This window comes from Cariama cristata, unplaced genomic scaffold (genome assembly GCF_000690535.1).
Source record: "Cariama cristata isolate BGI_N322 unplaced genomic scaffold, ASM69053v1 scaffold3140, whole genome shotgun sequence".
Lineage (NCBI taxonomy): Eukaryota > Metazoa > Chordata > Aves > Cariamiformes > Cariamidae > Cariama > Cariama cristata.
In genome coordinates, this window is record NW_009595087.1 from 905 (window position 1) to 15,806 (window position 14,902).

General features: G+C 53.4%; 1 protein-coding gene across 1 annotated transcript in view; it reads left to right on the forward strand.

The window, feature by feature from the left end:
• Positions 1–2: 2 nt before the first annotated feature.
• LAMA5 (laminin, alpha 5) overlaps positions 3–14,902 on the forward strand; it is a gene marked incomplete at its 5' end in the record, with an annotated part of 42,991 nt that continues 28,091 nt past the window's right edge. Inside the window, 17 exon segments of the mRNA XM_009700488.1 lie at positions 3–48; positions 963–1,081; positions 1,894–1,984; positions 2,719–2,853; positions 3,326–3,388; positions 5,438–5,578; positions 5,944–6,081; positions 6,302–6,436; positions 6,929–7,063; positions 8,989–9,126; positions 9,327–9,379; positions 9,561–9,660; positions 10,167–10,219; positions 10,633–10,738; positions 11,447–11,546; positions 11,746–11,902; positions 14,034–14,163. Of these exon segments, the coding sequence (XP_009698790.1) occupies positions 3–48; positions 963–1,081; positions 1,894–1,984; positions 2,719–2,853; positions 3,326–3,388; positions 5,438–5,578; positions 5,944–6,081; positions 6,302–6,436; positions 6,929–7,063; positions 8,989–9,126; positions 9,327–9,379; positions 9,561–9,660; positions 10,167–10,219; positions 10,633–10,738; positions 11,447–11,546; positions 11,746–11,902; positions 14,034–14,163 (1,840 nt within the window).

Genomic DNA, 14,902 nt, shown 5'->3' on the forward strand with positions numbered 1-14,902 from the left:
AGTTCCCGTGGAAGCCTGCCACTGCCGACAGTGCAAACGAGTGCCAGCGTAAGTTGGAGTTGGGTTTTTCTTCCTTTTCCAGCTGTCCTGCAAAGCATAGATGGACCGTGCTTGACGCTGCGGTGCAGAGAAGCCATTTGGTGAAATGATAGGGTTTATGGTGCGTGGAACTGGGTGAAGCGGGGATCACTGGCACTGCAGAGAGGACGGTTTGCGCAGCGGTTAATTGTGTTCAGTTGAGGCTCACACGGGGACACCCACTAGGTCTGTATGAGACTTTGATTCTGCTTATGTTCCCGTTCCTCCCCTGTGTCCAAGGGTTTGTGCAGGCAAATCTCATTGCTCAATTCTGTCTCCAAGATGAATTACATTTGGATGTGTTTACGTGCAGGACATCTTTATTTATCTAGAGAAACCTTTGGTGGATGCCGACAGTGGAATTTATGTTGCACTGGCAATGCGGAGCACGGAGCGTAGTTACATCACACGATCCCTTATAAATGTAGGGCGACAAAGGACAGTCGGATCTTAACGCTGTGGGTTTGTAAAGAGCACCCTCACCGGGTGCTGAACTTTACAGCTCACCTCTATCCCAGACGGGATAAAAGAAGCGAGAATGTTGCCCTCTAAACCAGACTACTTGAGGCCCCAAAGTTGGGTAATTTCTCTTTCTTGTCTATACACGCCTGCACATATTTTACTTCTGATTTTGTGCCTGCTGCGTTTTTGCAGTTGCGGACTAGACTTTGTGAGAGACTTGTTGCTTCTGCACTTTTGAACTGGAAGACTGGGAGCTTGAGTGATCACGTAATCCTCCAGATCCATTCAAGCATCTTTCCTCGTTGAAAAGTAACCCATCCAACGTCAGACCGATGAGGAGGAGTTCACATCTTGAGATCCACCTGGTGACTGAAGGACATCCATGGACTGGTGGCTTAGCTAACGTCTCTTTGTATTTTCAGCTTGCAATTGCAACGGCCATGCCTACGACTGCTACTACGACCCAGAGGTGGATCGCCACAAAGCCAGCAAAAGTCGCGAAGACAAGTTTGAAGGGGGAGGTGTTTGCATTGACTGTCAGGTAGGCCTGAAGAGCTCCTGTGGAAAAGGGTGTTGCAGGTTTCTGTGTTTGTTTCCACTGTCAGCCTGGAGTTCAGCCTTGCTGGCAGCTCCGCCAACCCTCTCGCACACCCTCTGTTATCTTAATTAGGTCTCTCCCTGGAAATTTAGTCTCTTTGCCATGGATTAAAGGAGCGTGCACCAGTAATGGAAACAGTACGTGGGTTCCTAGCTGTCACCTGGGTAGTACCATTACCTTTCTGACGCTTAGGGTTAGGTCTGCTGAGGCGCTGTGCGCTGGGAGGGACAGGTTTGGTGCTGAGCACGTTGGGAGGTCCCTGCCTAGTTCGCAGCATTCAGGCGCTGCCATCTCTCTGGAGCTCTCTCTGACCACCAAAATGCCAATCTCCTCAGACTCTGAAGTTCCCAATGAAAGTGGGAAAGTGCTCTTCTACTCCCAAGGTGGCTGTGAGCTGGTTAATTTGTGCAGTCACATGAAACTTTTAGCTGTGCTTTCTTGATGAGAGGAAACAGATTGCTCCCGTCCTCCTACCACAAACTGGTCAGGACATTTTACCGTCTGAAGCAGGTGAAACGGGCTGGAGGTCAGATATGAACTTGAAACTCATACTGTTTTTATGGGAAGATACAGTTTGCAGGAAATGCTTTGATTTCAAATTGACGTATGTAGAATTTTGAGCAGATTTAGGTCTTCTGTGTGCTGACACTCCTGAGTTGCTTCCTCCGGGCCCTGAAGCTGTTAGTAAACCTGGTAGATGAACATGAATCCTGCAGGCAGAGGAACTGATGTCCCCCTAACCCACTGTCTTTCAGCATCACACCACCGGCATTAATTGCGAGAGGTGCATCCCAGGATACTATCGGTCCCCAGACCACCTGATCGACTCTCCATACATTTGCTATCGTGAGTGTGATCTCCTCTGCAGGTTGTAGATGCCCTCCTGGACTTGGTGACACTAAGGAGGGTGGTCTGGAGGATTGGGCTGAGAGATTTTTCTGGGGTAGGGAGGCCAGCACCATGAGAGATGTGGCCATATGGGTGATTCCTGTTGCAGCTGGTATTGCCCATGGAAATGTATGTGTGCATGCAGACTGTGAGTGTCTGCAGCATCCATGAAATCAGAAGCGGTAGCATGTTCCAAGGCTGGAATCAGCTAAAAATGTGTTGTCCCCGTGCTATGCCCGCAGGGAAATTCAGTCTTAGCTGTGTGTCTGTGCTCTTTCAGCTGGCAATTGCAGACTGTTTCTCTCCATGCCCTAAGACAGGGATTTCTAGGCAGCAGTGGGTTATATCCGTCTCACTGGGAGCTATGACACATTGGCTGTTCTGCACCGCGTCCCTGTGGCCGTGTGCCACCGCCACCTCTCTGGGGCAACTGGGGTCTCCTGGAGAAGCAAGTTGGGGCTCTGCTACTTTACTTGGGACCCCACAGTGGGACAAGCACAGTGGCAGCAGTTCCTCTAAACCAAACCCCTTTTGAGGAGGCAAAATCTCTACTTTTTATTTTTGGAGAGTATTTGCAGCAGATGACAGGGTCTCTTCCAGAGGCTCTGGATCATAGGGATGCTTCTGGGATGCTCATGGCTGGCGAGGGTCTTGGTCAGTGACAACCGCTGCTGGCTTGTCCCTCTCTGCAGGCTGTAACTGTGAGTCTGACTTCACCGATGGCACCTGCGAGGACCTCACCGGCCGCTGTTACTGCAAGCCCAATTACACTGGGGAGCACTGCGATGCCTGTGCTGAGGGATACGTCAACTTCCCCCACTGCTACCGTAAGTGGGGGGTGCGGGGCTGTGGAGGGATCAGGTCTGGGACCTCACAGACCCAGTGGGTGCAGGAAGGGCCAACAACTCCAGTTGGAGCTGCTCTCCAGATGCCTTTTCCCTGTGCCACATGGCACTCCTGTCCCGGGAAGAGCTTCTTGCAGGTAGGGACAAGTCCACATTGGGCTTGGGTGGAAGCTGGAGCAGAGCTGAGCTGGTCTGAACCCAGCTCTTTGGAGCCAACGGGAGCTTCCCATTTGGCTGGAGTCTCATCTCTCACTTTCTGTGAAAGACATCTTTCCAGAGCCCAGGTTAAAAAATGGCTGTAATGGATTTTTGTTTAGTGGGATGTCTGCGCTTTGTTCCATGTTCCACATTTTCATTCAGCCTGTTCAGCCTTGGGACTGTCAACCTTTTGCTATCCCACAGGATTTCTTTGAGCCTATGTGGTGACCTGTGCAATGTCTCTTTCTCTGCACAGCCGTTCCAGCTCTCGCTCACAACGATACTGGAGAACAAGTACTCCCTGCAGGACAGATAATAAGTAAGCAGCGCAATTCTCCTTGATGCTTTGGCAATCACTGTGCTATTATTTCTATTATATCTCTTCATTCAATGCAAAATCAGGTCTTCAGCTTACTGGGCACATGTGTTGTAAGAGACAGCCCTGACACAGAGTGGTTCTGAGAGAGGAGGCAGCTGAGGGGTGGAGGAAAGGAAGTTTTATGATCCCCTTTTTATAGACAGGGAAACTCTAGCCCAGAGTGACTCTGTGATTGTGTGCTTTTTTTCTGGGGTCCAGGCCATGCGGGGTTGTCTCTTCTAGCTTCCCTGTAAGGAACTCCTCCTAAGATTACGGAGGGGCTGTGGCTGAGCTGGAAGCTGAGCTGGGTTCTCCCAAATCTCGACCTTTGGGTTCAGAGACAAACCTGTCCTTCTGCCATACCTGCATGCCCTGCATTTTCCATGGGTTGGACAGCACAGGGGGTCCGTGCCGACAGCCCCTCTGCCCAAAGCTGCAGGCAGCACTGCTGCAGGCACCTGGGAAGCGTGCGCAGGCAGCCGCTCGCTCTGTGTTGCTTTGTCTTTTGCTTTGAAAGCTCACCTGTGCCCTCATCGCTGCTCCCCTCTGCTTCTCTCCTCTCATGCTCACTCCTCTCAGTTCATCTCCTCCCTTGTGCTTTTTTTTGGTCTCTTTTCCCACCAAGTCCTCCCCTCTCTCATGCTCCCTAGCATGCTCCAGATAACCTTTTCCTTCCTTCTGATGTTTTAAACTCCGTATCTTCCAGACAGGTTTTAATTTCCTGAGCTGGAATTTCTCACTTCCCTTCTCATTTCACACCGCCCCCCCTCTCTGGTTCTTGGATGATTTTTGCCCTTCCCTCTCCCAGCCCCACACCGCTGTTGTCAGTGAATCACAGAATTGTTTAGGTTGGAAAAGACCTTTAATGTCATCGAGTTCAACCACTAACCTAGCACTGCCAAGCCCACCACTAAACCATGTCCCTAAGAGCCACATCTACACATCTTTTAAACCCCTCCAGGGATGGGACTCCATCACTTCACTGGGCAGCCCCTTCCAGTGCTTGACATCCCTTTCAGTGAAGAAATGTTTTATAATATCCAATCTAAACCTCCCCTGGCACAGCTTGAGGCCATTTCCTCTTGTCCTATCCCTTGTTACTTGGGAGAAGAGACCAACCCCTACCTCGCTACAACCTCCCTTCAGGTCGTTGTAGAGAGCGATCAGGTCTCCCCTGAGCCTCCTCTTCTCCAGACCAAACACCCCCAGCTCCCTCAGCCGCTCCCCATCAGACTTGTGCTCCAGACCCTTCACCACCTTCGTTGCCCTTCTCTGGACTCGCTCCAGCACCTCACGGGCTTTCTTGTGGTGAGGGGCCCAGAACTGAACACAGCACTTGAGGTGCGGCCTCACCAGTGCCCAGTACAGGGGGACGATCACTGCCGTGGTCCTGCTGGCCACGCTATTGCTGATACAGGCCAGGATGCTGTTGGCCTTCTTGGGTACCTGGGCCACCTGGGCGCACCACCGGCTCATGTTCAGCCAGCTGTTGACCAACACCCCCAGGTCCTTCTCTGCCAAGCAGAAAGTGAAGGCAGGGCTGGCCAAGGGCTTCGGCGCTGCTCACCCAGAGCACCCGCCTGCCCTGGCAGCAAGAGGGTCTCAGGTGCAGCTGAGCATGGAGTGACCAGAGAGAAAGCCCAGTCCCCACCGTGGTTAGCTGAAGGCTCTGGTTATTCCCACATAGCTCTTGGGCAATGCTGCACTGAATCAGCTCTATCTCGGATTGTGCAAGCAGTGTTTGTCTGCCCTCCGCGTTACCCTGCTGCCCGTCCAGCACCTTGCACATCTGCATGATGCTGAGGTCTCCCAACCACCCTGTGACCCCATGAGCTGGGCGTGCTGGTCACCTGTGCAGGGTTTGGTTAAAACATTTGCATCTGGTAGGATGGTTATTAGGAGGCAAATAGTTGAGCTGTTGCCTCTCATGGCAACTCTATGGGACCTCTGCCCAGCAGCAGAGATCGACTGACAGCCGTGTGTGGTGTTGGTTGTGTGTCCCCACTCCAGACTGCGATTGCTATGCCGGTGGGACAGAAGGCAACGCCTGTCGCAAAGACCCTCGGGTGGGGATGTGTGTGTGCAAACCCAACTTCCAGGGAACACACTGCGACCAGTGTGCCCCAGGCCACTACGGACCCAGCTGCCAGCGTGAGTAACTCAGTGTTAGTGGCCCCCAGCTCACCCTGCTCGCCTCCCCGCCTGGGAGGAGCATGCCTCTCCCTGTCCTCTGGAATTCTCCAGCCCCACTTCCAAGTGACAAATTCCCATGACTTTTGCTGGTGTTTTCCACCCAGCCCTGACCCTCCAGCATCCTCCCAGCCTGCGGGGGGGCTCTTGAGAAATTCCCTATGGATGTGAGCTATGGGCCAGGCATACTTGCTGTCAACTGTGTCCCCCATGGTTTCTCCAGCGACTGCATTTCCACCCCAGAGGAACAGACGCTCTGCTTCCTTTCCTAGGAAGGGGAAAGGCAAAGAAGCTGCTTATTTATCAGTGCCCTTGTTGCCTTCCAGCCTGCCAGTGCTCCAGCCCCGGTCAGTATGATGGCACCTGTGACAGCGAGACAGGGCAGTGTCTGTGTCGAACAGGATTTGAAGGACACTTGTGTAACCAGTGCGCTCCCGGCTACTTCAACTACCCCCTGTGCCAGCGTGCGTATCTGACCTCCTGCGGGCCGGGGTGGGTTGAATGGAGGAATGAAAAGTGGGTTTGCGGGTGTTTTGTAGGATATATGCAATGGGCAGAGATTGACAGTTTGAGTGTTGAGAGAGCACCTAAATGCCCATCTAAGAACCTCAGAAAAAACCCTGTATTGCCATGAGCTTTGCCCCATGCTCCCAGCACAGGGCCAATGGTTCCTCTCTGTTGCAGTATGCGGCTGCAGTGCAGTCGGGACGCTGCCGGGAGGCTGCGACTCCGTCGGGAGGTGTTTCTGCAGACCTGAGTTTGCTGGGCCACGGTGTGAGCAGTGCAGTCCTGGGCACCACTCCTACCCCCACTGCTATGGTAAGGATGTTAACGTTCAGTTCCTGCTGGTCTGTCACCTTCTGAAAAGCATGCCTATTTTTTGCAAGCTTTTGGTCTTTCTCAAAATCAAAACCCCTGTGGTTTGTACTGTTGAATTTGGAGGCTCATTCTGGAGGTCATGGGTCATGCCACAGCCTGGAAGACAAAGCAGTTTTTATCCATCGCACTTCCTCATCCCAACCCTGCTGTGACCTGGTGTCTCAGCTTATGCCTTTTTTTGTCTTTTTAGTGCATTAACCTACTAAGCTGCTGAGGAACGTTGAGTGGGCTGTAAAAACCCCTCAGTGGCGTTTTCCTGATATGGCCATGACTCCAGCTGAAAATACTGGCTGTCTTTCAGGGGGCTTAAGAAATTAATTTAGTTTTGATGGAAACGGCTAATTTCTGCGGGGCTGAATGATAATTCAGACCGGCAGTGGTTAGCCAAGGATCACATGTTTCATCAGACTCTTGAAAATCCTGCTCTTACAGCTTGCTCCTGTGATTCCCGGGGTGCGGTAGACAACAGCTGCAGCCCAACTGGCCAGTGCCGATGCCACGTGAATTTTGCAGGACACACCTGCAACCAGTGTGCCCTGGGCTTCTACGGGTACCCCAGCTGCACGCGTGAGTAGCCACCATCGGATCTCAGGGGAGGGAAGGGAGTAGCTGCTGCTACTGGCTTTGTAATGGTTTTCCTTTCCATAACCCATCTCCCAGGGCTAGATATGAACGTAGTTGGCTCTTGCAGCAGGAGTCAGTTTTTCTGTGCATGGTTCACCTGGCTATCTCATCTGACAGGCATGCTCTATAATGAGTAAACATCTCGAAGAAATGCTTCCCCAAAGGCCGTGCCGTTTGTGTCCCCCAGTTCGTTCGCTGTCACTAACAGCAGGGTCTGCCTGCTCGGTTTGGAAATAAAACCCAGTCTGGATGTACGGTCTCTATGGACCTATTAAGAAACAGACCTACAGAGTATGACTTGGGAAGCAGCTGTGGTTGGGACTCTGTCTCCAAAAGCATCGTGTGCAGATGCACATAGAACATGTGCTGAATTGCATCTCTCTGTCCTCGGGCTTGAGTACCTGCAGCCAGAGAGACGGGCTCTGAGTGGGGTAAGCAAAGTCCCAAACCACATGTTCAGATTATACCCTCTGAGATGCTTGTGAGATGCTCAGATGTGGCTTACGTGACACATCCAGGCTCTTCAGGGCTTACTCCACCTTGGTTCATGCCAATTCAGGAGGAGCAACTGTGCTAAAACCAGCAGGAGTACAGTTGTACAACAGGGACACGATGAGGATCAGGATTTGGGGTTTCATGTGACCCCCAAATTCAAGGTGTCTTTCTGGCATGATGAGGGCTTTGTATCCGCTTCCCTGGGCACCACATCGCTCCTGGAGCAGAGCTGCTGGTGCCAGTGCTGAGCAATGCCTGTGGCAGGTGCCTGTGGCCCCAGATACTCTGAATAGCCCTCCCCAGCTCTGGGCAGAGTGTCCCCGTCTGCCTCCCTGTCGGCAGTCCGACTGGAAGCCAGATATACTCTCATGTCTCCCAGCAAGAATTTACTGCTCATTAAAAAATAATCTGTGATACAATTTCCCTGAAGCAACAAAAGAGCATCATCACCCTCTTGCACCATACTAAACGTAGATGCCTGAGCCGTGGCCAGCTGGCAGGGTGCTGCTCGCAAATGCTGATGCCGGCAGTATGCCTTTGAAGAGGCTGGAAGCGTAGATGAAATGGTCTCACAGGAGTTCAGTAGTCACTTTTTTTTTCTTTCTTTTTTTTTTTTGTCTCATAAAACAGTGTCCAAATTGCAGAGCTTTAGGGGAGTCACAGCTAGAAAAGGAGAACCTGATTTTATTTTTTTTTTTTTTAATCTGTTGTTTTATGAAGAATGTTTTGCTGTTAGCCAGTCTGGGAGCGTCAGCCTAAAATGTCTCCTTTGGCAGGAATTTGAGGAGTGCTGGCTGGGCGAGGAGGGCATGGGCAGCTCCCTGGCAGCTTGCTGACCTTTCGTGCGATAGGGCAGCAGGATCTCTGCGTGCGCTTGCAGGAGGCAGATCCTGCAGGGAGCCGCCGAGCCGGTGCCCTAAAAAAAAAGCCGGCAGTGCCATGGCTATGGTGGTGTCCTGCTGCCCACGCACAATGGCCGCGAGGCAGACCCTGATGGCCAAATGCTGCTCTTGGGTGTTTGGGTGCAAAGGGGCTTTTGTAGGGTCCGATCTGTCGCTAGTTGCTGACCTTTTGTGGATGAGATCACACATTCCCCTTTTCCTTAACCAAAACTTCTCCCCCTCTCCTGGAATACACATAAATGTATGGGAATAGGTGTTGTAAACATTGCAGCTTCTATTGTTTTTCTTAAGAGATGGGATGTTTTCAACCAACAGCAAAGAGCGAGTGCGTATGTTATTTATAACCCTTGTTTCTGGCTGCTTTGATGGTGGTGAAGGTCAGGCAGACAAAAGAGGTTGCTGGTGGGAAGCCTTGAGTGCAGGAGTCCCTGTGCCTTGCAACTCCAGCAGTTGCTCTCCCCGCTTTCGCAGCTTGCCAGTGCTCCCGGGAGGGCTCTCTGCACAGCCCCTGCGACCAGGAAACCGGGCAGTGCGGCTGCCGGCCCAAAGTGACGGGACTGCGCTGCGATACCTGCGTGCCGGGCGCCTATGGATTTCCGCACTGCGAAGGTAGCCCCCTTCTCCTCCCTGATGCGGGGCGGGGGGGACTCCGGTGTCTTGGGACATAGCGGCGTGGTGCTGGTAAATCATAGAATAGGTTGGGTTGGAATGGGCTTATCATCCCCCAAGAGCTTTTCAAGGGAAGAAGTAACCCTCTTTAGGAACAGCGCTCTCTTTATAAATCCCTTCTTGTGCCTCTTTTTTTCTAGTGGGCTCCTGTAACCCAGCAGGGTTGGTGACGGCAGATCCCTCGCTGGTCCCGGTGAGTATCAAATGAGCCCACCAACTCCTGCAGGTCAGTTTTGTGTGATCCCCTTGTACTCACTTTGGGCCAAGTCCTTCCTTAAGCGCAGCCTGAAAGCAGCCATTCCCCACACCAGCGTAGCAGACACCACCGTGCTGCAAATTCTCACCTGCTCTTTTCTCCCCTTCCCTTTCCCCAGGGCTCCTGCGAGTGTCGGGCGTACGTTGAAGGCCCAGCGTGCGACAGATGCAAGCCCTTATACTGGAACCTGACTCCAGAGAATCCCTATGGCTGCACAAGTAAGGAAACGGCGTTTGCACAGCCCCAAAGAGTCCCCTCTGTGCTGTAATGGTGCAAGATCCAAACCCAGTGGGGACTATCACTGCTGGATGGAAGTGATACCTTTCCTTCCTTCTTCACCCTGAAGTGACATGTCCAAGCTGGAGTGGTCTGGGTAACACCCACTTGAAGAGGGGAAAGGCTAGAGCCTGGAGCCTTTTGCCTGGGGTGAAACACAGGGCTCCTGCAATGAGTTGTGTCGTACTCAGGCCTCCCTGCAGACATTGCATGCTCAGGTTTTCATGGCCAAATGTGCAGAAAAGGCAAATGTCTTCGGCAGTTGTCCTCAACACATCCAAAATGAAAAGTGGGCCCTTGTGCAGCACTACCCTCTACTTGACTGGTTCCCACCTCCCCCTTATCCCAGCCGGTGTCCTCTGGTGTGCTGTGGGTACTGTCCCCCACCAGGCTTCTTTTCAAGGGCTAATCGATCTTCTGGCTTTCTTGTTCATCTCCCTCTCCCCAGGCTGCAAGTGTGATACCAAGGGCACCGTCAGCGGAATCGCGGAGTGCCAGCAGGTGGGTTTGCTCATCTCTGCCTCCAGGCACCTCCCAGACTGTGCTGTGTTGGGAGTATTTCAGCTCCGTCTTCCCCAGCAGCTGCTGGAGAGACCTATCCTGATGCTGAGCTCTCAAAGGTTGCACCGCAATCTGGGCTTGCATGAGAACGTAGGATTAAGACCTGTCATAAATTAGGCACCTAAATATTTCTGAGTCTGGCCCAGGATGCCTGGATTTTTGTTTGCCTGCGTTGTTGGGTAATTTAATTTATCTGGCCCTTATCTGGCCCACCCACGCTCAGGAAACAGTGTAGAGCATGAAATGCAAAATACTTCTCTGGTGTCTCAGACTAGGACCCAAATAACTGAGGAGCGGCTGGGCCGTGATGAGCGATGGGAGGGAATGAGCTTCCATGCCTGCTTCTCTCCTAGGGCGATGGGCAGTGTTTCTGCAAACCGAACATCTGCGGCCAGTTCTGCTCGGCGTGCAAAGACGGCTACTTCAATATGGAGAATGCAAATTACTTCGGCTGCCAAGGTGAGCCCCCTTCGTGATGTGTTGGGTGAAGGAGAGGGACCACAAGCGACTCTACATTGTACCAACTGACTGTGGCCTTGGAGAGAAGGGGCAGGAGATGTCCCACCTCTTGATTTTGATCATACCGTGGCCCAGAGCAGGGCTTGGGTCTTGCTGTGGATTTGGAGACCTGAGTTCGCACTTTTGTCACCGTTGGACACAGGTCCATCAGGCTGGGGAATAAAAGGCCAGGAAAGGTGTCCCTTTGGGTGCCAGAAACTGATGTGTTTTAACTACTGGCCCGTGTCCTTGCAGCTCTAGCCCTTCCTCCTGTTGGGAGCAGGTGGGCATGGACATGTGGGGTTGGCCGCTCTCCATCACGCCCATGGGAAGCAGGGAAGGAGGAGATCCGGCCACTCTGAGCCGGCCCACGCGCTCCTGGCAGGGCTGGGGAGAGGGAACAAGGCTGCTGCTGGCGGCAGAGCTGCGGCGCCCAGCCATGAGGGTTTGCAGACCTTGTTCCTCCCGCGGCCATCAGCCGTCTGGAAATAGCTCGGCGCTGAGGTGGTAGAGGAGCCGATCCAAGTGGGGCCGGGGCCAATATGAAAGCAGATACAATGGAATAAAAATAGCGGCCCCAACCTCCTCGCCCGCCGGGGCGTGCCTTTGATTAGTGACCAGGAGCTCGTTAGTGCGGCGGGAAGGTAAACAGGCGCTTCCTGCCCGCAGGCTGCCGGTGCGACGTCGGCGGGTCCCTGGGGCCATCCTGCGAGGAGCGGAGCGGAGCCTGTCGCTGCCGGCAGAGCACACGCGGGCCCACCTGCACCCAGTAAGCTGCTAACAGGAGATGCACCCGAGGGTGCTGTGCCTCCTGTTCGCTCCCTTGGGGACAGTGTCCTCTGCCACCGTGGGGCTGGGGACCTCATCGTCTGGGCTGCTGCCACATCAGCCGCGTGTCTGGTGGAGGTGTCCTCTGGCCTCTCCCTCCAGACGGCCCGGCAGGTAACGATGCTCCCTCTCTTCCCCAGACCTGCGCGGGACCATTATTTCCCTGACCTTCACCACTTGAAATTCGAGTTGGAGGAAGGCACCACGCCGGCTGGCCGGGCTGTGCGCTTCGGCTACAACCCCCTGGAGTTTGAGGGCTTCAGCTGGCGAGGATACGCACAGATGTCCTCCATCCAGGTACGCCTGGTGTCTCCAGCCCAGCCCAGCTCCCCCTGGGGAGGATGCAGCCGGTGGAGGACTGACGTGCTTTTGGCACACACGTCTTTCACCCCAAGTGCTTCTCAAACTCCCAAGGTCACATGATGGCCAACATAAACAGTACAGTGTATATATAGCCTGTGTGCGCAGATATTTCCTGTAGTGCTGGGGATGGCATAGACTGATGAGGGCAAAGATCCTAAATTGGGAATCCCCTGACATCCTAATCCGTTTAGGCAGAGTGGTAGCTTGGTGATTACTTACAGGGATGTCTATAAACACTGTCTCTGGGTTTCCTTGTGGCTCTTTCATCTGACTCTGCTCTTTTCTGCAGCTCTCTGCATAACCTTCCCTCCCTTTTCCAAAAATAAATTTGCTCCTCCTTTGCTGCCACGTTCAGCTTGGACCTCTTGTTACCATTCTGCCTCTGCTCTTGCTGTTAGCTGGTTTGCTGAAACGATGGTTTTCACTAATCTGGAGTTGTCTAAGCCCTAGAATGGAAGCTATTTCGTCTGTTGACCCTTTTTGCTCCTCGGTGGATTCTTCTTCTGCATGGCCCCCGTGGAAGTGTCGCCTGTGTGTCTGTGTTTGGGAATAGGGTGCAGGGCAGCGATTCTCTGAGTGTCTTGGCCCATGTAAGACGCTCCTTATTCTGGTGCATGTACTTTCTGTTTTCTTCACTTTTTCATGCTCAGGTAAAATAACAGAGGGGCCAAATGCATTAGCCGTTTCCCGTTGAATTTGTAGCTAGGAGCTAAGCAATGAACTCCTGTAGGCTCCCTTGAGAAAACCCCCGTGTTAAAGCTTAAGGATGTAGCTTATGCTCAAGCTCATGGCTTTCATTTTGCATCCAGTGTTGACATTTGAGATAGAAGTAGGCCACGATAGAAGGGCTAGCACGTGGTGTTCTGCTGGCAAGTCTCACCTGTAGTTTGGTTTCTGCAAGATCCTTCCAGTTTGCTCTGCAGTGGGAGGACGGTGTGTAACTGGGGCTTTGAAGAACACAGAGCCCTCACTGGGAGTCTCCCTGGGCAGACCCCAGCTTTGCCCTGTAGGCAGGAAGGTGTTTAAGCAGATGCTTAGATCTCTTTGAAACGGGTTGGACTTAAGCATTTCCTTAACTGGGGTGTTTCCGAACAGTGTCCAGGCAGGCGGCAGGCTGGGGCACCCATCAGTGGCACACTCCGTTAGCACCACTAGTCCTCAGCATTGCAGGTTCCCAAGGACGAGGCACCAGCTCAGTTTGCAGCCTCCTCTGTAGGCATCTGGGCAGAGCCCCGTGAACGCAAGGGCAGGCACTTCAGCGTTTGGTGCCTGCTGGCTGGTTATGGCACACTAAGCCCAAAAGCAACATGCTGATAATAAAAGCAAGGACTAAAAACCTTTCCTCTGGCATGACGTGTACCCCAGGATAGCCGAACCGCCCTGCTGTGCCCCAGCATCTTCCAGATGTGGTCAGAGCCTTTCCACCCCCTTCCTGCAGGCAGGTTGCTCCCTCGGTGGCTGGCCCCAAAAGGGACGGTGTCGCGAGGTGCCCGTGCCGTGACTGTGCGGTGGGGCCGGTGTGCTTGTCTCCTCCTTGCGCTGTGGCATGTTGCTTTGGGAGCAGTGAGCCGAGCGGCTGTGCTTGGGCTGGTAGCTCTCGGTGGTGGAGGTAATTGAAGGTGTGCTCTGCTTCTCTCCCCTTTCTCTCTCCCACCAGCCCAAGGTAGTGGTGACTCTCAATGTGACCTCCCCCGACCTCTTCCGCCTCGTCTTCCGCTACGTCAGCCGGGGGCCCGCCAGTGTGGAAGGGAGGGTCTCGGTCGTTGAGGAAGGAAAGTTTAATGTTTGTGGCAACTGTAAGTGCATTTTTCACTTCTGGACTAACTCAGAGCATCCCACGCTGCGACACTGCTCCTCTGCCCCTTCTCCTACCCCAGGTGTGCCCATCCCAGGTGTGCCCATCTCAGGTGGCCGGCCAGAGCTGTGCCGTGGGATGGCGAGGGAGGGGAAAGAGAGGCAGGCAGGCAGGTAGGCAGGCGGGTAAGGCTCTCCCGCAGAGCGGGTGGGCGGTCAGGAGCTGGCCCCCCAGTGACGTGTGCCCCGTGTGCTTTTTTGCTTTTTGCAGAATAAAATCAGAGTCACTGTAGACGTGAAGGAGGCAGAGCTCTATCTGTTCCATGTCATCCTGAGGTATATTAATTCAGGAGGGGCCACTGTGTATGGCAAAATTACAGCTTATCAGCCACGAAGGAGAGGTAAGGATCCCAGACTGCTCTGCTCCCCTGCACCATCGCCACCTCCTCCCCATCCCAGGCAACCTTCTGCATCATCCTTTCCAGAAGACACTTCCATATGGCTTTACCCGTTAGTCCTGCCCTTCCAGGTGAAAGACTGCTTTGAGTTTGCAGCCCCCGTTATTTAACAAACCAGCAGCAACCTGGCCCCCAGTCCTGGGGCTGCGCACTGAGGACTGTTGTCAGCCAGGCTGGTGTGAGATAAGGCTGTTGTACGATTCGATACAACCTTTCCGGCAAGGGACAAGATCACCCCAGTGCCTCAGGCAGAACTGAGCTGAGTTTCCACAAAACCAGAATGGGGCAAGTGCTGGGAACTGGATCCAAACTTGGCAGCTGGACGTGGTTTTATTTTGCAGGTGCCCTCTCGAGGCAACCCTGCCCCTGCCTTGCGCTTCTCCCAGACCAGGCTGCTGGCTTCACACATGGGTGGGGGGGTTGGAAGTGATGTGGAATTACGTGTGTTATACAGGCATTGCACCCTGGTGTAATGTCTTCTCATCAAGCCATGAGCTGCTGGAGAAGAAGAAGAGCCACCGAAAGATGGCTGAACAAGCCTAGAGACCTGGACAACAAATATTCTGGGAATCAGTATGAGCGAGACTGCGTGGGGACAGACCTGAGGCCATGCGAAGACCCTAGTGGGTGGTTGACTGGTTGATTTTCTCCTTCTGGTGCTACAGCCACATCATCCTGCTGA